General features: G+C 56.4%; 3 protein-coding genes across 3 annotated transcripts in view; 1 reads left to right on the top strand and 2 right to left on the bottom strand.

Moving 5' to 3' along the window:
- Positions 1-3,021: 3,021 nt before the first annotated feature.
- On the bottom strand, positions 3,022-4,360 carry DDIT4 (DNA damage inducible transcript 4). The gene is made up of 2 exons (XM_075717829.1): positions 4,264-4,360; positions 3,022-3,753 (listed from the first exon to the last, which is right to left on the bottom strand). Exons 1-2 carry the CDS (start codon positions 4,358-4,360, stop codon positions 3,278-3,280), a joined length of 573 nt encoding a protein of 190 aa, XP_075573944.1. The 3' UTR covers positions 3,022-3,277.
- A 6,370-nt stretch (positions 4,361-10,730) lies between these two features.
- On the bottom strand, positions 10,731-17,124 carry ANAPC16 (anaphase promoting complex subunit 16). Its single transcript, XM_075717374.1, has 4 exons — positions 17,086-17,124; positions 15,098-15,255; positions 12,828-12,902; positions 10,731-10,970 (listed from the first exon to the last, which is right to left on the bottom strand). Exons 2-4 carry the CDS (start codon positions 15,237-15,239, stop codon positions 10,855-10,857), a joined length of 333 nt encoding a protein of 110 aa, XP_075573489.1. The 5' UTR covers positions 15,240-15,255; positions 17,086-17,124; the 3' UTR covers positions 10,731-10,854.
- The window catches only part of ASCC1 (activating signal cointegrator 1 complex subunit 1), a 38,214-nt gene continuing 33,581 nt past the window's right edge, over positions 16,931-21,563 (top strand). The window contains exons 1-3 of the mRNA XM_075717373.1: positions 16,931-16,958; positions 19,232-19,353; positions 20,607-20,706. Coding sequence (XP_075573488.1) covers positions 19,245-19,353; positions 20,607-20,706 — 209 coding nt within the window. The 5' untranslated portion in view covers positions 16,931-16,958; positions 19,232-19,244. The remainder of the gene's footprint in view (positions 16,959-19,231; positions 19,354-20,606; positions 20,707-21,563) is intronic.

The following is a 21,563-nucleotide window of genomic DNA, read 5'->3' on the forward strand; positions in this document are numbered from 1 at the left end:
CACCAAAGGGCTGGAAGTTTTGTGGTGGGGTTTTCCCCGCTTTTCCCTTTTATTTTCCCTTCTCTAGAGGCCAGAGGGGGTCACGTCACCTCCATTTCCCCTCGGTGCCGCGTTCCCGGCACCAGCACTGAGTCAGCCCCGCCAGGAGAGTCCGGCACGGCCCAATGCCGCTGCCACGCAAAACCCCGCGGTGCTGCTGCTGCACACCCTGCGCCATTAGTTTGTTTTTTTTTTAAATTCTGCAATCGGGTGCATCTACACCCAGTTTTTTTCCGGGTTTTTTTTTTTGTTGTTGTTGTTGTTGTTTTGGTTTTTTTGGGGTTTTTTTTGTTGGTTTTGCTGCATTTCAGGGTCATTCCCAGCCCGGAGCAATGGGAGATGCTCTGCGTTTTGCTGCGCTGTGCCCTGCCCGCTCACCACAGGTGTGGGTGATTTGGGCTGCCCATCAGCTCCTTCCTTCGTTAGCCCGAGTTTTTAATTGCAGTGACGCAGCAGAGGAAGGCGGGTGCCCCACGAGCAGCCTCCTCCGGCAGGTAGGGAGCAAAGGGGACCCTGCTTCTCACCAGCATCATTTTTGGCAGCAAAACACAAGGGCTTTGCGTTTTACCCTGGGATTTAAATCCTAGTTTGCCTTATTGCTGATGATGGCCCACTCCCATACAAAAAAAAAAAAACAAAAAAAAAACCACCAACCCTCCTTTTCCCCGCCACCGTGATGGCACCTGGGAGCCCCGGCCCAACACTGGTGCCACAAACAGCCCCATTGCCACATCCCGGTGCCCAAAATATCACTCTGCCTGCCCCCCCCCCGCCCCGGGAGAGGCTAAATCCAGCCTCGCTGGAAGGTTCTAGCACCTTCCACAGACCTGCCAAGCCCTGGGGACCTTGACATCCCCCCCCCCCCCCAAGTTTGTCATGGAAAGTCCATTTTGCTATAAATAGAAGCAAAGCTTCACGTGCTGGAGCTGTGACCGTGGGGCGTTTCGGGGGGGGGGGGGGGCATGCAGACCCGCGCAGAGGGTTTTGCTCAGCAACCCCTTCCCCAGCAATGAGGCTGTCCTGGCGCTCTGCCTGACCAGCTGTGACTGGGTGGGTTGGGTTTGTTTTCTGCAAAGCCCTGATTATTCCTCATAATAATAATTTAAAAAAAAAAAAAAAAAAAAAAAAAAAAGATGCCAAGTCCCTTGCCCACCCTCGGGAAGGCTGGCACGGGGACAAGCCAGGGCCACGCTGCTGCTGCCAGCACAGCGTAGGCGCAGGGGGATCCCTTCTGCAAGCTTAGGAGCGTGAGATATATATATTAAAAAAAAAAAAAAAAAATATATATATATTTATGGAGCTATATATAGCGCTTCAAGACACAAGATGGCTCAGCAGGGGATGACGGCACAGCCCAAGCTGGCGTTGCTGCCATCACCGCCGCCGTAAATCTCTTGCTGCGGCTGGGGAGCAACACGCCGTTTCCCGTCCCGCGCCGGCGGTGCCAAAAACGCTCTCCTCTTGCAATGGTGCCAAAAAAAAAAAACCACACCACAAAAAAAACCCCACACACCAAAAAAAAAAAAAAAAAAACCAAACCAAAAAACCCACCACACACCCCTTTCTGAGTTTGGTGTTTCCTTTCCAGCCCCATCAGCAGCTCCTGGGTTGGTTCGATGGCAGTTTTGCCCCCCGGCACAGCGCTGCCCCTCACGTGATGGTGGTGGTGTGATACAACACGTGACCCTCTGCGCAACACCCCCGTCCCCAAAATTTTTGGGGATCCCCCTCCTTTTGCACAAGGTGGAGCTGTAAAGGTGCGTTTCCAGCTGTACCCGCCCAGCTGTTGCTCCCACGGCTGCGAGGTGGTGTTTACACGGGTGAGCGACCTCGGCTCCGAACATGCCGGTTGTGGGGCGTCCTTTTTTGGAAACGACTTTTTCGGTGAAAAATTTTCATCAAAAAGTCAGTGTCTGGCCACAGGGGGAAGGGAAAAAAAAAAAAAAAAAGAAAAAACCCAAACCAAACCCAAAGAAATCACCACCCCAACAACCAAAGCTGGAGCCAGAACAAACTTGCATGTGAATGGAAATTAATTTTTTTTTTTTTTTTTTTTCAGGCTGGTTTTATCCCCCACACCTTCCGCCTGGCTCATCGTTTGCCAAGCAGCTTAATTACACAGTAGTGAAAGCCTTTTCTCCCAGTAGCTCTAATTGCAGGCTTGGGTAATTGGTCTCATTGTTGCAGAGGGTGGCTGGGGAAGCACTCCCCCCCTGGCAGGTGTGACCCTCCCCATCACACTCCCTCCCCCTTTTAGCCCATTCTCCCAGTTTTCCACCCAAAACCCCGCTGCAGCTCCCCGGGGAGGAGCGGCTGGGCCCAGGCTGGTACCTGGCAGGGGCCTGAGTCAGCTCCCCCTGAGTCAGAGCCCCGTGGCCTGCGGTCAGCTGCAGGATTCCCCCCCTCCCCATTCCCAAAACCTTCAGCTCCCAGCACAGGAGCTGCCATGCCAGGGAAAAGGCTTCCCAAGGATTTTGGATAGGCCAGGAGCGGTTGCATCATCCCTGTCCAGGCTTGAGCGACAAGGAGGAGAGAGCAGGTTATCAAAGACAGCTTTTATTAGAAAAGTAAAAAAAAAAAAACAAACAAACCCCACCCTGACACGATTGCATAGGAAATTTTGCACTTGAACATCAAGCGTACGAGTGTAAACTGTAACCAATGAAGCGCCCGCGGCGTTGTCCCGGCAAGGGGTCCTGCCCCGCAGCACCTCGCGTGCCCCTCTTTGCCCTCCCCCCCCGCCCCCCAACTCTTTCCTCTCGCGATCGAGGATGCAACGCGATTTCGGCTCCCTCCCGCCTAACCCGGAGCCGCCCGGGTGCCAGCGGCAGGGTTTTCGTCTTTGTGACGGACGCAGCCCAGCCATCGCTCACTCCCACGCACCCCCTTCCCCAGAAACCCCATTGATTACAATCCTTGTTACAAAAAAATAAAAAAAAAAACCCCAAACCATGATTAATCAGCCAACAGGAGGAGATCGTCTGCCCCCCCTTGGCAGCCCCGCTGCCGCATCACCGCAATCATCCCATAATCATCGACGGTGCGAAGCGATCTCCGCCTGCTTCCCGGTCTGCTCCGGCGCAGGCGGGCACCCGGCGGGGAGCTCCGCCTGCCCAAACTACTTCCATCTACAGCCCTACTCCAGCCTAACCTAAACTACCACGGCTGCCGGGAGCCGCTGCGCTCTAACCAGCTCTTCCAAAACGCTCGGGTTAAGCGGCTTCTCCGGCCCGGCGCATCAGCACTCCTCGATGAGCAGCTGCTCGGAGCTGTACAGCTTCTTCTTGATGATCCTGAAGCCCGTGCTCAGCTTCAGCGGGGTGAAAGCTGGCCCCGAGGTGAAGAGTCCCTGGATTTTGGGCCAGAGGCGGGAGTCCAGCCGGAGCACCAGGGTGAGCTGGAAGGTGGGCACCACGGCGGGGTCGACGGCGATGTGCCCGACGTCGTGGCAGGCTTTGCCGTGCTCCACGCAGAGGTCAAGGAGGGCCCCGCGCAGCCCGCAGGGCTCGCTGCAGGCCAGGCGCAGCAGCTCCGTCCTCACCTGCGCCAGGAGCTGGGCCGGCACGAGGAGCCGGGAGCAGCGCTTGGCGCCCAGCGGGGCTCTGCCCAGCGTGGCCTGGACCAGGTCCATCAGGTTGGCGCACAGCAGCTCGTCCTCAGGGTCCTGCAGCAGGTCCAGGTCCGGCAGGGAAGCCCCCTCGGCGTACTCGGCCTCTGCGGAGGGGACGGGAGGGGGGTCAGCACGGGGAGGGGTGGGCTGGGGCGCTGCCGGAGGGGTCTCACGGTTGTGGGGGGACATCAAGCCCAAGGGTTTGGGGTGTGATGGGGCACAGGGGCTTGGCAGGGCACCCCCCAGCCTCCTCAGGGACCCTCAGCCACCCCCAGCCTCCTCAGAGGGACCCCAGACCCCTCAGGGACCCACCCCCCTGCCATCCCCATCCCTCAGCGGGACCCCAGCCCCCCTCAGAGGGACCTGAGGGACCCCAGGCCCCTCAGGGGCAGCCCCATCCCATCCCTCAGGGGGACACACACACACCACCACACACCCCCCTCCCCACTCCCTCAGGGACACCCCCAGCCCCCTCAGGGACACCCCACCACCCTGGTCTCTCAGAGGAATCCCAGCCCCCTCAGGGACACCCCCCCCCAACCCCGGTCCCTCATGGACCCCCTATCCCGTCCCTCAGGGACATCCCCCGGCCCCTCGGGACCCCCCCCACTCACCTCCATCCGAGCCGGAGGCGCTGCCCAGCGACTCGCAGTCAGAAGTCTCCAGGCGGCCCCGCTCGCCGCCCGCCAGCCGCTCCCACAGCCCGGGCATGGCGCCGCCGCCTCCGCCGCCCGCTCTGCTCCGCCAGCCGCCCACCGCCCGCCTTATATAGGGCCGGTGCGGAAGGCCACGCCCCCCCAGCCCGCGCCCGCCAATAGGAGCGCGGGGCACGTCCGCGGCGTCTCTCCTGCCCGGTGACAGCGGGAGGCCCCGCCCTCTCCCCCCCCCCGCCCTCGGCTGCGTTCGGCTCCGCTCGGCTGCGTTCGGCTCCGCTCGGCTGCGCTCGGCTGCGCTCGGCTCGGCCCCGATGCGGAGCCGGCCCGGGCCCTGCAAAGGGCGGCGGGGGTTGCATCAGGCGGGCCGGGCCGGGCCGGTGCCACCCGCCTGCAGCTCTCGGCAGCAACCGGGGGGCTGCCCCGGCCGCCTGCCTCCCCCTCGGGGCCTGGGACTCAGCCCCTGGGACCCCCTCGGGCTCTGGGCCTCGGCCCCGGGCACCCCCTCAGCGCCTGGGCCTCACCCCGGCCCCCACCTCAGCGCCGGGCCTGGGCCGGGGCCTCCCCCCGGGCACCCCCAGGGCCAGGCCCCACCGCGGGCTTCGCCGCTTGGGCCTCGGCGCCGGGCCTGGGCCGGGGCCTCCCCCCGGGCACCCCCAGGGCCAGGCCCCACCGCGGGCTTCGCCGCTTGGGCCTCGGCGCCGTTCCGGCGGGGACGGCAGCGGCGAGGGATACACACGCCAAGACCGCTTTGTGCCCTGCGCTCCCCGACCCCTCTGCGGGGTGTGAACCGCCGGCCCCGGCTGGCACAAAACCCCGCGGCAGGCGACAGGGCCGCAGGGGGGTTCCGCGTCTGGTGGTGTTTTTAACGTGCCCGCTGACGGCCCTCGTCTTCCAAGCGGCCCAGGCACGGGACGCGGCTGACTCAACATTCGCTGCTGCCCCGCTTCGGCTTGGAAACCAAAAGCAGAGCCCGAGGCGTGGCGGGTGATCGGGGTGCCGGTGTCCCATGAGCTGGCGTTGTCCGGGTTCCTTAAGAAAATTAGGGCTGTTGGAGTGGAACGCGTTAAAAATCGGAGGGTGCTGAGGAGGGCGAGAGCGGAGGCGCGGCCGGGCTGGGATGGGGGATTTTGTTCAGTGCCAGGCTGGGGGTAACCCAGTAAACAGGGGCGAGACGCCGTCCTCCTCCGAACCCTCTGCTCTGGAAGCGTGCGTGCCTGCCCCTGCGTACGTGACCTTTCCGAAGCCAGACCCTGAGGAGCGCGGGGAGCCGAAGGCCCATTAATTGGCGATAAAGGGCTTGCTTTGTCCTCCCGCCGCGCTGCCTGCTGCTTTATCGGAGGAGCTGAGCACGCTCTGAAGTCACTCCGGGAGCTATCTTGGGTACTGTCCTTCCTGAGCAGAGATTGATAACAGCCCGCTGGTAAACACGGCGCAGAGCAAACGCTGGCCCGCGAGCGAGGGGGACAGGCCCCCCGTGCCAGCATCGCGCCCGCCGCGGTGCGGGGGGGGCAGGGACAAATTCTCCCACCCAAGAGCTGCGGGGCGGTGGGTGCGGAGGGTCCGGGTGCCCCACCAGCAGCTGTAGCAGCGGGGAAATCGCTTTTTAGGGGTCAAAGGAGAAGCCGGGCTTGAATCGTTGTTTTGGGAGCGGAGGTCAAAGCCGGGGGAGCGGGTAGCATCCCGAGGAGCGGTGGGGCGGAGGGGACGTGCGGGGAGCTGGGAACAAGCCCTGGCTTGCGCCCGTGGCATGCAGGGCTACCGCTCTGCTTTTCAGGACAAAAAACGAACCGACCCCAACCCCAGCTGTTAAAAATCCACAGCGATATTTGCGCACTCGCCGCGCAATACGGCGAAATATGCACGGCGCGCGTGTGCTCTGAAACGGTTGGATAGCGCTTGGGATCCTGTTTTTAACAAAATCTAGCTCGTGGGTTTCTTTTCTCCCCACAACCACCAAGTCATCGGTACGAGGGTTTGCTGGGTGAGGCTGAAAATAGATGAGGGACTGCTGGCTTTGGGGTGAAAACAGGGGGAAAATGGCAAATAAAGGAAAAAAAGGACCGCAGGGAAGGCGCCGTGCTAAAAATAAGCTTGAATTCTGAAGCCCAGCATAAATATTTTTCTTTCTTTGCCATAACATTGCCTGGTAGGCAGGGGAGCAAGCAGGCTCTGGTGTGACGGCGAGTTTTAAAGTGAAACGTTAATTTTTGCTCGCTGAAGTAAAATAATCCTAACGTGATGCTGCGCGCTCGCGCTTCTGCCGGGAGGGAGGGGAGGCGTTGCGGGGCGTGCAGCTCATTTTCCGTCCCAAAAGACACTTGCGACCCGGGCTGCTTTTCTGCAGCAGAGCCTGTGGAGATGGTTTGGGGCTAAAAAGCAGAGTTTTAACGACAGCATTAGTAATCCCTGCGTTTTTTTCCTCCCAGGGTGCTTGCTGCTGGCGTAAACCCAGCGTGATTTTTGTGGCCGAGCAGCGTGTCTTTCCCCCCGACCTGCCATCCTTTCCGGGGAGAGCAGAGGGGACTCAAGGATGATGGATGAAACTTTTTGGACAGCCTGTTCCCGGCCGGCTGCGCCTTGTGGGACACCACACCACCACCCCTTCCCCGCCTCCATGATGAGATTTGCTCCATCGCTCCGATTTCCAGCCCGGCCGGCTTTGCAAAGGGTTAAGCAGGAGCTGGCGGGGGCGGCTGGCGTTGGGGAGGGTCCTGGCTGGGCCCCTGCCCGGGATGTGCTGAGCTCAGCGGTTTTGCAGGGCTGCAGGGGGAGGGGGATGGGGAGGAGGAGGAGGAGGAGGAAGGGAGGAGATGTACTGGGGGGGGCTTAGTGAGTGCTTCGGCGCACGTCGGGTGCAAACCGTGCCCCGCGTATGCCGGAGGGGGGGCAAATTCCTGCCCCATGGGGCTGCTCATGGTGTAGTCCCCATCTTCACGTTGGTTCCCAGCAGCTCCCTGGCCCAAAAAAAACGCTTTTAGGTGGATTTACACATTATTTCAGCATGCAATTGCCAGCTGGGGTTGGCACAGAGGCTGGCGTGATCCTCTGTGTCCAAGCATTCACATGGGGAATGTAACGAAGGGGCAGAGCTGGGGGGGGGGAGCCTGCGTTTTTTGGGGTGTCCCCTAAATGCCTGCAGGCTGGCATTTGCACCCTCTTTTTCACCTTTTGCACCCTCTCCATCCCTGTCCTCGGTCACCGGGTCCCCGGTCGCGGCAGGGGGTCACGGGCACACGAGGGGCGAGCCTGCGGCCGGCTGGAGCAGGGCCGCGGGCCGGGTGGGACGCCGCGGCAGGTCCCGGCGTGCCGCCGGCCGGGCACGTCTCTGCCACAGCCAAACCTTTCGGGCCCGTCTCTCGCCTCCGGGACAAGCGGCTGCAGGTCGAGGAGGACGGCGGGTGGGTTTTGGCAGCCCCGCTGCCGGCTCGGCACCGTGCCGCTTGCAGGGTGGCCGCTGTGAAATTCATCTCCCCTTTGGATGCTTTTGCCCTGTCCCAGGCAAAAGCCGGGAGTCGGTGTTTTGGGGGTGCTGCCCCGCACTCCCACATCTTCGGCGGAGGGGGAGAGGCCCTCCCCGGCCGGGTGTTTTGGCCGGGCGGGGAGGCGAGCGCGTGCCTTGGCGCCGTCCCCGGCGTTGGGGCTGCGGCCAGCAGCCCGAGGAGGGAGGTGCGAGCGGGGCCCGCGCGCCGGTACATAATGTTCTGCCGCGAGCACCCACAGGAAAACCAACCAGCAGCCCTGAACAGGGCTCTTTGTTCAGCTTTTTTTTTTATTTTCCCTCCTCTCATCAACTTTTGCTCGCAGCTGACAGGCTCCCTTCCCCCTGCCGCTCCGCTCCCAGCCGCAGCCTCCGAATAGCCCCCGAATTGCTCGCCAAGCCCCCCGGCCACGCTGCCGAGACCCCTGCGGCGAGGGGGAACGGCGCTTCAAAACCCTGAGGAGGAATAGTTAGCGCCGGCGCTGCCCCACGGATCTGCACGGCGAAAAACAGGGCAGCTGGGGAGCTTCCAGCTGCCAGGGAAGACCTGTTTTTGGAGGAGGGGGAGCGCAGGGTGGGTTTTGTTGGTGTTTTTTTTTTTTTATTTTATTTTGCCGTGCAGCAATCCCTCCGGTTTTCGCTGCCCTACATAAAGTGTTTACTGAGCGGGAGGAGGGAACAGCCAACAACATGTTTTTGCATTTGTAATACTGTACAAGCTGAACTTTTCACTTCCTCTCAATGGCTCTCGCACATGTGTCTATTTTGGTGCCGGGCACACATACAAACAAGCCATGTACGGCACAGAGCCGGGGACGTTCCCTGCTCCTGCTCCCTCCAGCCGCGAGCCCGGCACGCCGCCGAGAAACGACTGGAAAACAAGGCCTGGGAGCAGAGCGAGGGTGGAGGGGTGGGGGGCCGCCGCGGGCAAACGTCAGCCCCGCCGCGTTTCGGACCCTTCGGCACGCACCGGGCTCGCGGGGGGGATGCGGGCAATGTTTAGGCACCGCATCCCGTCGGCAAAGCCGCAGGCGCCGATCTCCCGGCGTCCCCGGAGGGCTGGAGGAGTGGAAAAGTTTCACGTCAAGCAGTCGAAAGGAAAGGCTCTTTCTGCAGCTGATCACGCTGGCTGCGGCACGTAGGGTCGGCGAGGGGGGCTCGGGGTGGCAGAAGGCGTGCGGCTCTGTTCCTAAACCCCGCAACGCTGTCGTGATACGGGGCGGGGGGGGGTATTTTTGGCACGTTTGGCCAACGTGAGTTGAGGTGGCCGGAGGAAGCGGGATTAAAAATAGACGCCGTAAAACAAACAAACAAGTTGACGATGGAAATGCTCCCTTCTTTTCAGGATTAACTCCCATCTGGGATGGAGTTTTAACACCCGAATGCCATCACGTTTAAGGCGATAGCGGCCGAGGACCCCACTCGCTGCGCAGGAGGCCCCCGCAGAGCAGGGGCTGGCAGCCCTCCAGGCCCGGGGAGGAGGTTTTCCGGGCCGTGCAGTGGTGGGAAGAAAAAGCAGCGCGGGATGTCTCAGCTAAGCCGTAGCCTTAACGCGAGAACGCCCATACGTGGTTTCAGAAACCGTACGCGGTGAATTTCCACGGGTGAGGGGCTGGAACTGGGGCTTCACCTGCAGATGGGGGCTGGCTTTTGGGCGGCATGTGGCTCTGGATCACAAAAAGCTGACTCCGATAACTAAAACTAATTTATAAACGGAAAGAAAGGCAGAATGCATCCGCGTACTTTTTCCCCCCTTAGTTTCAGCTAACGCAAGTTGCCGGTGATAGACGGGGACGGACTCACGTTAATCTGCATCAATCCAGATGTGGTTGGACCGAAATAGTGGGTAAAAAGAAAATCGTCTCGTAAATAAGATGTTGAAAATGGAAGAATTAGCCATCTGGAGCAATAATTTAAGCAAAAATTGCTTAAATACACTGCTGAGCTGATCCCCCTGCCGGCTAGCAAAAATGTGGTGTTAAGGCTCTAATCAATGGAAAATTAACACGCTGAAATGGTTATGCCAGAAAATGGAAATCCAGTTCCCTCAAGAACAGAAGTGAAGTACAGACAAAAAAACAAGACGATTAAAATGGATGGATTTCAATAAGGGTTTCCTGCTGGCAGAGTTAAAGCAGGATTAAAATCCGATTTAAATCAATCCACTTTCGAGTGTAAAGCAAGTGCGGTTTGGTTCCTCTCAGAAGGGTTTTTTTAAATTGAACTTAAGCTGACCGTCCCAACAGCCAAGCCGCCTCTGAGCCTCGTTAAACCTCCTGTTACCTACCGGACAGCCGATCGTTTCTTTCATCAGCCCCGCACCAAGCTTTGAAAAGATAAATGGTTTCAAAGACAGAATTATTTTATTATCACAGAGCAATCTAATACATAACAAAGAGGGGAAAAAAAAGAGTTTCAGGGTATTCAAGATACAGCTTCTGCCTGAGAGAGCGGCATCCTACCAGCCCTCGCCACGCAGGTGCAAGAGAAACAGCAATGGAGAGGGAACAGCTTCGGCAATGCACGAGGTGCCTCTGGAGAAAGCGTCGCCGCTTGCCCCCTCTCAACCGACCTGGCACCGTTCTCGTCCCGTTCGTCCCCCAAAAAACAGCGGCTAGGGCTGAAGGGCGTTTCTGGCAGGGCGTTGTACCTCTGCTGTACAAAGACGCAAGCTTCCCGGCCCGCGGATCCCCCAGTCCTTCAGCCACGAAAGGCCGGACTGAGTTACTGGGTTACTTTCCTCGCCACCACGCTCCTAAGTCTTCCCTCCTCCTGTGTCAACAGTAAGGTTGATTCTCCGAGTTCTGTAAAACTGATCCTACCATCTAAATTACAGAAATTGAACCCTGCTCGCCTGTAGCACCATGGATGACTTAAAGAATTCCGTTATTTCCATTCACTGGCAGCTTTATGGGGGATCCCCACTCTCAACTTAAAAAAAAAAAAAAAAAAAAAAAAAGGCCCAGTCGTGCTGATGCAGCTGTCAGCATCCTGATAAATGGGGGTGTGTTTTGAAGCCAGGCCAGAGAATGTTTTTCTTCTGCTCCCTGATAGCAGCGATCCAGACATGCTCAGCCCGAGGAGGGAGTGAATCCCAGGAGCTGCTCTATTGGCTTGTACCTCCACTCATCTGCCTCCAGCTCTTCCACCAGACCGGCTAGTTTTTCCATCCGCGCGACTTGTTGATCTGCGAGAAGTTCAAAGGTAACTGTGGTTTGCAACGACAGCGCAATTAAACCTTGCAATTAGACTGAAACCTTTCAATTCCCAGCTGTCAATGGGGAACAGAGCAGAATAAAACCCACTGAGCCGATCTGAATACAAACCCACTCTGCACGACTCCCCGTGCAAACGGGGAGACCTCGCTGGATCACGGGAGAAAGCAGGGACAGGCTTTTCTGCCGCTGAAGGCGTATTTACCAATCCCTGCCTGTACCGTGTAAATTCACGTCCTACCAGGGAAACGTGAGGCCAATTGGCATATGGGGGTGGAAAAAAAAGATGGAGCTCATTTCTTTAGCATTAATATTTATAGTGCAAAAGAACAGAGAAGTTCAAGGAGAGCTCAGTCAGAGCTGGGTGCGGCGCGAGGAACTCCTCGCTGTAGCGAAGGCCCTTTGAGGAGGACCGGGATGACCGTAGCAGAAAGGCTCTGCAATCAGAGCACGCCGATGACACGAAGGTCCCCGTGGAGAGACGAGCTGCCTCCCCGGGGATCCCCCAAGACACCACGTTCCTCTCAGCTTTATTTAAAACCGGCTGCGCGTTGGGCGCGCGGGCTCCATTTTCGATTAAATTAGCTGCAGCGGTACGGAGATGAGAATAGCCCTTCCTCTCTCGGCTCTGCTGGAAGTTGAACCACGCAGCAGCCTCTTGGAAAAACAGCACGAGCCGACTTGCTAGCAAGAGGCGTAACATAAAACGTGCGTGATTTATGCTGACGGCAGCAGTGGGTGCTCTTAAGAGGGACTGTTCTCACTCCACCTCCTGCAACCACGCGCTTTTGGGAACTGTCAAACAAACAAGCCAAAAAACGATGACCTCTATCTTTTTTTTAAGCCTTTCCCCCTTCTTACAGGGGAGGCGATGGGTGCTCCACGAACCAGTTTCAAAGGCTGGTGCTTATCAGGGTGCCAGTCTGTGCAGCAGCAGCTGGTAGCTACAGCCGCAGTAGCGCCGGAGCTGTGGAAACAATGGCTCTGCAAGTTTGGCTTTGCTTTTGGGTGCAGAAATACAGGATCACGGCCTTGCAAGCTGCTGCACGCCCCCAGACCTCCTCCTGACAACCCTCGCTGGCGGAGGACAGGAAACCTCTCCTGTCTGAGACAACCCATTCTAGCTGAGAAGAGGCGGGGACCAGAAAGGACGTGACCCTCCAAGAAGCAGACGCAATCTGCTGCTGAGCTCTGCCCAACGCCCTGAGAACGAAAGCTGCCGTGCAGTCAAGCCCATCGTTCAGTTACGGGCACCTGGGCGGCGGGCGAAGGCCCCAGGAGGGAAGAAGTTCAAACGAGACGTAAGGCTCTGTGTTTTGGGGGAGGCAGGGAGTGGAGTCAGCCCCGTCATGCCACGCCAGGCACCTGCGTGTCCGTGTCCATCTCCCGAGCACTTTTGGAAACCTCGCTTGACCCTGCCGGTGTCACCAGGGCTCGGCAGAGAAACAAAGGTGGAATCAAGAAGTGTCTCTTTGCTCAAGGCCAGAGACAGTCAGCGCTGGGCCAAGATCAGAGCGTGGGCGTTTCCTGCCCATAACCTCCTCTTCTGGCCTCACCTCTCCTGAAGGCAGCGCGGCACACAGCGATGGAAAAACAAGCTTCGAAAGGCACAGCCTGTTCCCACCCAGGCTGTGCGGGTTCCCGTCGCTTTGCATAGGGCTTGCAAAAGGACTCAACGAGGGTCTGACTTCGTGTTAACTCGCCAACTTAAAAGGCTATCCCACTTTTTTGCCGTCAGCACCCAAGAACGTGTCAGCCTTTTCTCCGCGCTCCCCAGCCATCTTCCCTGAGCAACGTGCAGTTAAAATAGACGGCGCTTCAGTGCTTACCGTGTTTCACTTGCTTTAACGTAGATGCAACCTGATAGCTGAAGACAGATTCGCAGAGGAATCTTTCAGAGCCATCTGTAAACAGAAAAAGGGAGGTGGTTTAATCTGAGAGTTTTAAGACCGAGCAGCCTTAACCGAGTGCCGCTGACCTTCTATTTTTATGTTTTGAGGTGTGGGTTTCCCCGCTTGCCTCATTCCGACACCTTCCCCTGCACCGAGCGTGCAGCGCTCTGGTTTCTGGCCCGTACGGCCCCGCGCTCAAATCCTGCATGGGGCTGTAGCTGGCTCCCGGTGCCACTGGCTGTGCTACCTGGGAGACATCCTGGCTGCTACTCTTACATCCCCTCCATCAAGCAATTTTAGTCCATTTTAAATAGAAGATAAGCTAAGGAGAAGCCAGCTAATATTATGGCAGTCTCCGATTCCCTGGAGGCTCAGGCTCTTGTGTCCTTATAATGCTTTACGATTTCCCACAGGCTTAGCCCAGAACCCTCCATAAAGGATTTCAAATAATGTGTGTCTTGCCATCTGAGTCAGTAACTGATCACACAACTGTCTGAAATAAAAAGAAATAAAGCAATCCGGAACACACAGCTAATCGTGTGCCAAGTACTGACATAATTTATACTCCTTCCTTCTAAAAAAACCCACCAAAAACCTAAGGGTTTATTTAAAACCAAACGAGATAGCTAAAGTTACAATAAAAATCAGTCAGTTAGTGGGGATTTTTGAAGGGGGAACCTGGTATGCAGCTACCCCACTAGCACCTGCCTGGCGAAAGAATGGGTGTATCACCTTTTATCTCAGAAATTAAAAAGCTAACTTAAAAGCTTCCTGCGACAGGGACAGTGTTTAGTTGTTGCTGCCACCCAGAGCAGACGAACTGCCCTGTTACTGGTAAACAGCTCAGCCCAAAGCAAAATCAAGTAAGAGCTCCATGCTGTAAAAACGAGGAAGAGAAGCAATTTTGCAGACTAAGGGCAGAAACAGACCCCTGGCCCTGGAAAACGTAACCCGGAGCTGAACCCCAGGTAAGAGGGAAGAGTGGGAGTCTGGCCGTGCTTGGAGCATCCTCTCGCGAGCTGCTGAAATGCCGTGTTGGCGCTGCACTGTGCTATTTCCAAACATACCATTCCCTCTCCTCCGACGCCCCAGCCTGGCCGTCCTGCCGAGTGGCTCTCGGGAGGAACAGCTGTCTGCCTATTTGGTAACATGAAGCGCTTCATTATTTTAATTTGTTTTGAGGGCTCGTTAAGTTCTATGAGCAAGCCTTTAGTCATAATTACTTCAATAGACTGGCATATGGGCTCTAATGCATAATAAAAACAGTCTTTAAACGATGCAGCGATCGGTTCCCACCTGCCCTGCGCTGCCGCGTTTGTCTCTACCAGAATGCAGTCGCTTCTGAGCTGCAGGGCCACCCCAATGAACTTCAGGCTCACGCAGGCAAGCGTGCCGCACGGTGACACGGGAAGTTCAAGAGAAACAGACAGACAGACCGACCTTGGCTTAACCCTGTCATCTGGAGGACCTGCCCTTCCTCCCTCACCCAGAGCAGGGGCAGGGACGTGCAGCTGTGACGCGCCCGGGTACTGCTTCAGGCAACCCCGACGAAGCGGGTGGCAGGGCTGGGGCACCCAAACGTGAGATGCCGCACGGGATCAGAGCTCCAACCCTTGCCAGCAGCCCCGCAGAAGTGTCCCGACAAGAGCGAGCTCAAAAGGGGAAGGCGCTCAGCCTTGAAGCACTAAAAGAGAGGTGTAGTCCTGATTTATCCTCCCGCAGACCTCTGTGGCGAGGTTTTAACTTGGGTCAAGGGCAAAAGCAAGCCTTATGTTTCCTGGCCAGCAGGGATACAAGCTGCCTCCTGTACTAGCCCACTCACATCCAACCCCAGAACGCATTTTGCCAAGAAAAATACTCCTGCCTCAGCTGTCTTTACAGTAATTCCTGCCCGACATCAAAGGATTAGCTAACAATGAGCAATTAACACCCTCATGTTCCCTTTCAGGTAGATCGCTTCCTCGTCTGAAGTGTTGTCACAGAGCTAAAAAAAACAGGTGACTGCCAGAAAAATCACTTCCTCGTGAACAACTGGTGGGAGAGCCGGGGCTGCTCGGGACCTACCCGAGCCCTCGTGCTTCCTTCCTCCCTCCAGCTTTTGCCAGCTAACATCCGAAAAGGCAGCAGGGTGCCAAGCTCGGCAACTCCCTTGCAGGGCTGCCTGTGCACCAGGAGGAGCGGGGAAGGAGAGGGGCAGGAGCAATCACCTTCCAGCATCTCCCCGGCTCCTTTGGGGTAAGTGAAGAGGGCTTTTCGGGGCGGTGCCAAGTCCGAAACGCTGAACCCCGATCCCGTTACAGAGCTGCCACTGACTCCACCGGCTGAAGAGGATGAGGAAGAGGCTGCCATTTCACCCCGTCCCAGCCTGAAAGAACAAAAAGGGAGCAAAGCAGAGTTAGGAAGGGCGTCTCGGAGTTTCCCAGGGCACAAAGCCAGCAACCACGCACGTATCTGACGGCAGATGAAGGCGGCGTGGTCCAGGAAGAGCCAGCGAGCACAGCTTTGGGCTGCCGCCCCCGCTCCGTGGCTCTGCAGACTCCAAGCACCGGTGGTTGGAGGCTGCCCGGTGTGCGTGGGAGAGGCTGCCCGCACCCGCCGCCCGCGCCCGCTGCGGGGATGGGTGCAGTTAGCTGTCGCACCACGCGGTGGCACCCAGAAACTGAAGGTAACCTATGCTCTGACCCCCTCGGACAAAGGGGCCTGGGAATTCAGCGGGAGGATGGGAGCACGCATAAAAATAACCTGGCACAGGTTGCTGGCCTGAATTCACTGGCCTTCAGCTGCCTGGCACTTTTCCCGCTCTCCAGGGTCATAAAAAGACTTTTTTTTTTTCTTCCCCCCCTTTTCTTTTTTTGCCTTATTTCCAGGAGCACAAACACGGAAAAACTCCTGCTGCCTCATAAAAGCTGGAAGTCCACAGGACTGCCAGTTCCAGTGCCACATCCTGCACGAAGCCACGCTGAGCCTAATTTGCGACAACTGCTCTCTGCCCCTGCTCCAGATGTGCTTTTTGTTTCTAAAATACTGCATTTGACCTAAAATGGCAAGGGCCGAGCATCCATCTGCCTGTACAGCACAAGCCCGGTCGCCTCTTGCATACCCCTTTCTCAGCCTTAAGAGGTATCGGCTGCATATTTGTCATGATGGAGTATGCAAAACTTGTCACGTACCCGTCTGACAGTAAAAAAGCTGTCACTTGGCACTTATAAGCGACAGCGCTTGCTGCTCCTCCAAACCACTTATAAGCACTTCCCAATTATCCTGCCCATTCAGAATCATCGAATCGTTTAGGTTGAAAAAGACCTTTAAGATCATCCAGTCCAACCATTAACCTAACATTACCAAGTCTATTACCCCACCTATTTAATACAGCTCTGCAGCCTCTTTAGGCTATGCAGACAGCGCCTTTGGAAAGCACGCAACGTTTTAGTGAAGAAAATGTTTTTTTAAAAGGCTGTCACAACTCGGGATTGCTTGTTCATTCATAGTTAAGCTCAAGGTTGTTTCGTGTACTGTGTATAACACAAAATGGCAGCGCACAGGAGTCTGGGGGCTTACGGGAAGGAAAATGCCTGGATAAAAAGAAACCTTTCATACGGCTGCGATACTTCCAGCAACACCGCCTTCAACAAACCTGGGCAGGCCCAGCTTCCCGCCTGTGAGGGAAGCCAGATGACGCTCTTCACCGAAACGCCGCCAACCCGAGCTCACAAGCCTGGCGGGCTCCTCGGTATAGCAGCAGGGTCTTTTATTTTAAATAAGCTGAGGTAAATGCCAAGGAGGGCGGGGGGGGGGGGGGGGGGGGGCGGCGGCGGCAGGCCACGGCGATGCCTCCCCCACCATCGCCTCAGGCCCGCGGCGCCGGCCACTCGCCACTGCGCATGCGCCGCCCCTCGTCCACACTCCCGCCCGGCGGGGGCGGCAGCCTCGGTAGCACCAGGGCGCATGCGCGGCACAGCGCGGCCCTACCCACACATGCGCATCACCGCCTCCACGCATGCGCATCAGCCTCCGCCCCCCCCTCAGGCCGTGGCCCCGCCCTCGCTTCCGTAAGCGAGCCGCTTCCCGGTGAGTGAGGCCCTACCGGCGCCAGCCTCTCCCCCTCCCCGCTCCCGTTCAGCCCAGCGCCCTTCTCCTCCTTCCCGGGGCCGCCTCTCTCCCGCTCCCGGGGCGCTCCGGCCCCTCCGAACCTCACCTGGGCGCCCGGACGGCTTCGCGCAAGCGGCGCGCGTGATCGCCCTCGCGGTGCATGCTGGGGCGGGCGGGTGCGCGCGGCCCCTTCCTACTTCCGGCGGCGGGAAGCTGGGGGGGGCGGTAACCATTGGCAACGGCTGCGGCAACCGGTACCCGCCAGGCCTGAGACGGGACCCCGCGGCTCCCGGCGCCTTCCTCGGGCCCTTAAACATGGCGGTGCCTTAAAGCGTAGGGGTCTGCGGGCGGGGCCTGCCCCTCGGCCGCCCGCAGAGCCCGGTGTGGGCGGTGGCGAGGCCGGCGGGGCGGTGGTGAGGCCCGGTTGCTCAGCCTGCGTCTCCCGGCCTCATCCTGCAGCCGGGCTCCGGCCCCAGCTGCTTTGTGTCTCCCTTCTCCGCATCACGGTGCGGTTGGAGCCAAGACCCCTCTGTCAGGCATCGCTAGTGCGGTCGCTCCCGAGTTTGTGGAAGTCCCAGATGAAGAAATTGTGACGCTAGCTCTGCAATTTCCACAAAAATGATCCGAGGGTGGAGCCCCTCTCCTGCGAGGCCAGGCTGAGGGAGCTGGGGATGTTCAGCCTGGGGAAGAGAAGGCTGCGGGGAGACCTTAGTGTGGCCTTGCAGTGCTGAAAGGGGGCCTGTAGGAAGGATGGGGGCAATCTTTTTAGCAAGGCCTGTTGTGGCAGGACAAGGAATAATGGATTAGAACTAAAGAAGAATAGATTTAGACTGGATATAAGGAAGAAATTTTTTACAGTGAGGGTGGTGAAACACTGGCACAGGTTGCCCAGAGAGGCAGTGGAGGCCCCATCCCTGGAAACATCCCAGGCCAGGTTGGACGGGGCTGTGAGCACCCTGATCTGGTTAAAGGTGTCCCTGCTCGCTGCAGGGGGTTGGGCTGGATGGCCTCTAAAGGTCCCTTCCCACCCAAAGCATTCTGTGGTTCTATGAATTTCAAAAAAGGGAAAAAGCAAGCCTGACTGGAAACAAAAAAAACCCCAATGACAGCATGGAGTTTTTTTCATGCCTTAGATTCTGTCCTCCTCTCTGCATGGTTCACATCTGTGCATCTTTCCTTGAACCACAGGAATGCCTTTTTATTTAAATGTTAAGTTCAGGTGGTTGTGAGTCATTTCAGAAGCTGGGGCTTTAATTGAGGGGGAAAAGCATTAACCTTCTGAACCTGTTGCCACTCCGTACGGTAAATCCAGTTTAGGATAAGTTCATCTTCAAAGGCAAGCTCTACATTTTTCCCCATCCGGTTCTGCTGTAGCAGAGAGGGAAACGTTCTGACAATGGCAAATTTTTTGGCGGAGACTTTGTTTTCTGAGTAACAGAAATGTCTGTTTTAAAAAGAAGGCAAACTGAGGTATCCAATGTTAACGATTTCAGTGAACGCAGAAATTGAAGTACTGGAGATGTGAATTCTCTGACAGAAGACCCAGTCCTTTGGACCGCCCTGTTGCTATTGCACCGTTAAATGTTCTCCACCGTAAAAAGTTTCACTCGGTGCCCCGTGCTTCTAATATCTCCTGAGCAGATCCAGGGAACTGGGTGTGCTTTTGAAAAAGTCCTTAGGCCTTTGAGAAATTAGCGGAGGATGGCAGGTATTTTGAGAGAGGTCAGTGTTGTAGGGGATTCCTTGCAAGAAGCTGGGGTCTCTTTGGTCTGCAGCTATGGAAAATAACAAGGTGAAACTCTTCAGAATCCTGAACAGTGCTAAGATGGCACCTTGACCAAGACCGCAGTGAGTTTTAGCTAAAACCCGTGAGTTTCAGGGAGAGCGGCGATCAGTTGCTGACCTCCTTGCAGGGGCAAAAAACCTGATGCTTCGTTACATATCTTACAGTGCTTAAATTGCCCGGTTTTACTTGACTGTGCTTTACGAGCTGACAAGGAGTATGCTTGTAAGTTCTCACAAAATTAGTCTTTGAGTGAGTGATGAAAAGTTTGAGAAGGGATTGCTTTTCTGAAACTTCTCATATACGGGTGTAGAAGGAGCGATTGCTCTTCTGGAGGTACAGACCTTGCTCTTTTCTGCCGAGCCCCTCAGAGCCCCCTGATGCCTCTTAATGAACTATCCACGAGGAAACGTTGAAATTTACCTTTCCTTGGCGTAAGTTACCAAAGCTGTCTTTGTTTTTGCCTTAGGTGGAGGAGCAAGATGGACGTTCTGCGGCCCATGCTGGTAAGGATTGGGGGGCGAGTATACAGGAAGAATCTCATTCAAGAGCAGGCCTACCAGCACGAGGAGGAGGAGGATTTCTGCGCAGGTAAGGAGTGCTGCGCGAGGGGTGACCACGGTGCTGGCAGGCCGTGCTACGGGTGAAAGCGTCGACGCTGGGGACCTAGGGAGCTCTCGCTGTTCTCTCTGCTGTCTTTACGTGCTCGAGGGCCTGCCCGTGCAGTGGTGTGAGTGTTTGAGAGGGAGAAAAATGCTTTGCATTGGTCCCTGATGATCCTGCTGACCAAAGAGTGGACTTAATCCCGGTTCCCTGATGCGGGTTTGGGTGACTGTGCTGCTGACTGTCATTTTGCTTGCTGGCTGTGAAAGATCTCCAGTAAAAGGGGAAAACAAATGAGCTCTGTAGACCTGTTTTCCCCAGGTTCCTGAACTGCCTTTCTCTTCAGTAGTGTGATTATTTGCAGATACGGCAGGAGTGGAAGCTGCTTGCTAAAGACCCTCTGTCCTTGCAATGTTTGCCCCTTGAAAAATTGGCCTCTTATAATGTGGCATTTGGAAGGTGTTACCTATTTTGGGGGCAAAATTCTTCCCATTCTGATGTATTTTACTTTATCTTTCTGCTTGTGTGTTTGGTGTAATTCCGCATGAGTTGTGGGCACAGAAAAGCTCAGCTGTTATTTCTCAAATGGAAAGGGTTGTGGCTGTTGTGTCCTGTTTCTCCCTCCACCCTGCCCTTCAGTGAATTGAACAAAGCTTTAATATACTGCTTACCACCCAAATTCGTCCCTGGATGTGTTGGAGAGGAGATGGAAGCCGTGGCCTGTCTCTGGAAACCACGTTTGGTCCTAACAGGCACGACCGAATGGCCCACGGGTGAAAGGTGCATCTATTCCTCTGCGCTGAGGGTGTGAGAATTTCTCTGTTTTCCAAAATGCTGCACCTGAACCCTTGAACCAAACCTATCCTCACCTGTTATTTGTATTCTTCTGCGACTTTAAATCCCTGCTCGGGTCTCTAAATGGGCTGGTGGCTTCCACCCTGCCAGGAGAAGAGGCCATTCCCACTGGGTAGTTGCACAACTTCCAGCTGAGAGAAAACCTGGGCTGTAACTGCTGCTTTCCTATGCCTCCCAGCCCTGCAGATTTAGAAGCAGTCATTATGTTTTCCGGAGCTGGTGGTAAGCTGAAATAAAAAGCAGTTAGCTGCAACAGAGGGGAGTCCATTTCTTCCTTTATTTAACCTTGGGAGAAGGCGGCTGAGAGACTCTTGTCCTACATAAAGCACTGCCAGACTTTACAGAGGTGGTACAAGGTCTGGGTTTTTTTTTTTTTTTTCTGGTAGGCCCCGGTGACTGCACAGACGAACCCTGCGACGCCTTTGCGGTGGAAGAGACCGAGAAAGGCTTCCAGTGCAGAGTGGAGGTTCCCAGCCCCTTATACAAGTGAGCTTGCGTGTTTCTGGTTTATCCGAGTTGCCGCTGGCTGGGGAAGTGGTTGAGCGCAGAATTTTTTTTTTTTTTTTTGGAGGTCAGGGTAAGCGCCAGATCTCTCAAATGTATTCTGTTTTGTGGATGTGGATTTTAGCACTTGGGAAGGGAAAATTGGCAATGCCTTTCTAGTGCAGTTGGGCCACGCTTGACTCCTAGCCTTCCCCGTGACAGAGACAGCAGGTGGTGCTTTCTTGCTGGCAGGAGAGTTTTTGAGCATCTCTTCCCTTGAACATAAAAGCATCAGGGAGGGTGGGAGAAGGCGAGGAAGAACTGGGGCGAGCAGCCTGGCAGGGGGAGTTTATGAAAGCTTTGAGAGAAAGCACACACGGCTGGAATCGACTGTTGACTCCAATCTGATGTTTAGTGGGAAGCCTGTTAGTGTTCAAAGCTTTGCTTAGTTATTTTTGACAGTTTTATTGGTTGAATAGTTTTACTGCAATGTGGAGAGGAAAAGGTGTTCTGTTGTGTGTTTGGATGCTGGCAAATGACTACCTTGAGCAAAGCAAAAAGCAGAAAAAGAGCCCTTGGTTCTTTGTCAGCTGGGGAAATGGGAAAAAGGGATAACCTAGCTGATGAATCAGCTGTGGCAGGATGCGCTGGGCAGAGCTGTCCTGGACCGGCTGACTGATTTTAGCTTAAGCCAGTTGTGAGCCACGGCTCAGTATCATCCTGTGCCCCTAGCCTGGTCACGCGCTGTGTCCCAAGAGAAGCCTCCGTGCCCAGACCGGGTCCTGCGCGTGAGGCTGAGCGTGTGCATCCCTCTAGCACGCAGATACTGAATCTGGGGGGACGCAGCTGTCCGTGGCATG

Source organism: Pelecanus crispus, chromosome 10 (assembly GCF_030463565.1).
Source record: "Pelecanus crispus isolate bPelCri1 chromosome 10, bPelCri1.pri, whole genome shotgun sequence".
Taxonomy (NCBI): domain Eukaryota; kingdom Metazoa; phylum Chordata; class Aves; order Pelecaniformes; family Pelecanidae; genus Pelecanus; species Pelecanus crispus.

Bases quoted from the DNA above. Each gene is read 5' to 3' on its own strand.
- DDIT4 (XM_075717829.1), bottom strand. From the start codon at position 4,360: ATGCCCGGGCTGTGGGAGCGGCTGGCGGGCGGCGAGCGGGGCCGCCTG. The intron at 3,754-4,263 runs GTGAGTGGGGGG...TCCCCTCCGCAG, and splicing joins CGCCTCCGGCTCGGATGGAG to AGGCCGAGTACGCCGAGGGG.
- ANAPC16 (XM_075717374.1), bottom strand. From the start codon at position 15,239: ATGGCAGCCTCTTCCTCATCCTCTTCAGCCGGTGGAGTCAGTGGCAGC. The intron at 12,903-15,097 runs GTGATTGCTCCT...TTCTGTTTACAG, and splicing joins AGCCGGGGAGATGCTGGAAG to ATGGCTCTGAAAGATTCCTC. The intron at 10,971-12,827 runs GTAAGCACTGAA...AACTTCTCGCAG, and splicing joins GTTAAAGCAAGTGAAACACG to ATCAACAAGTCGCGCGGATG.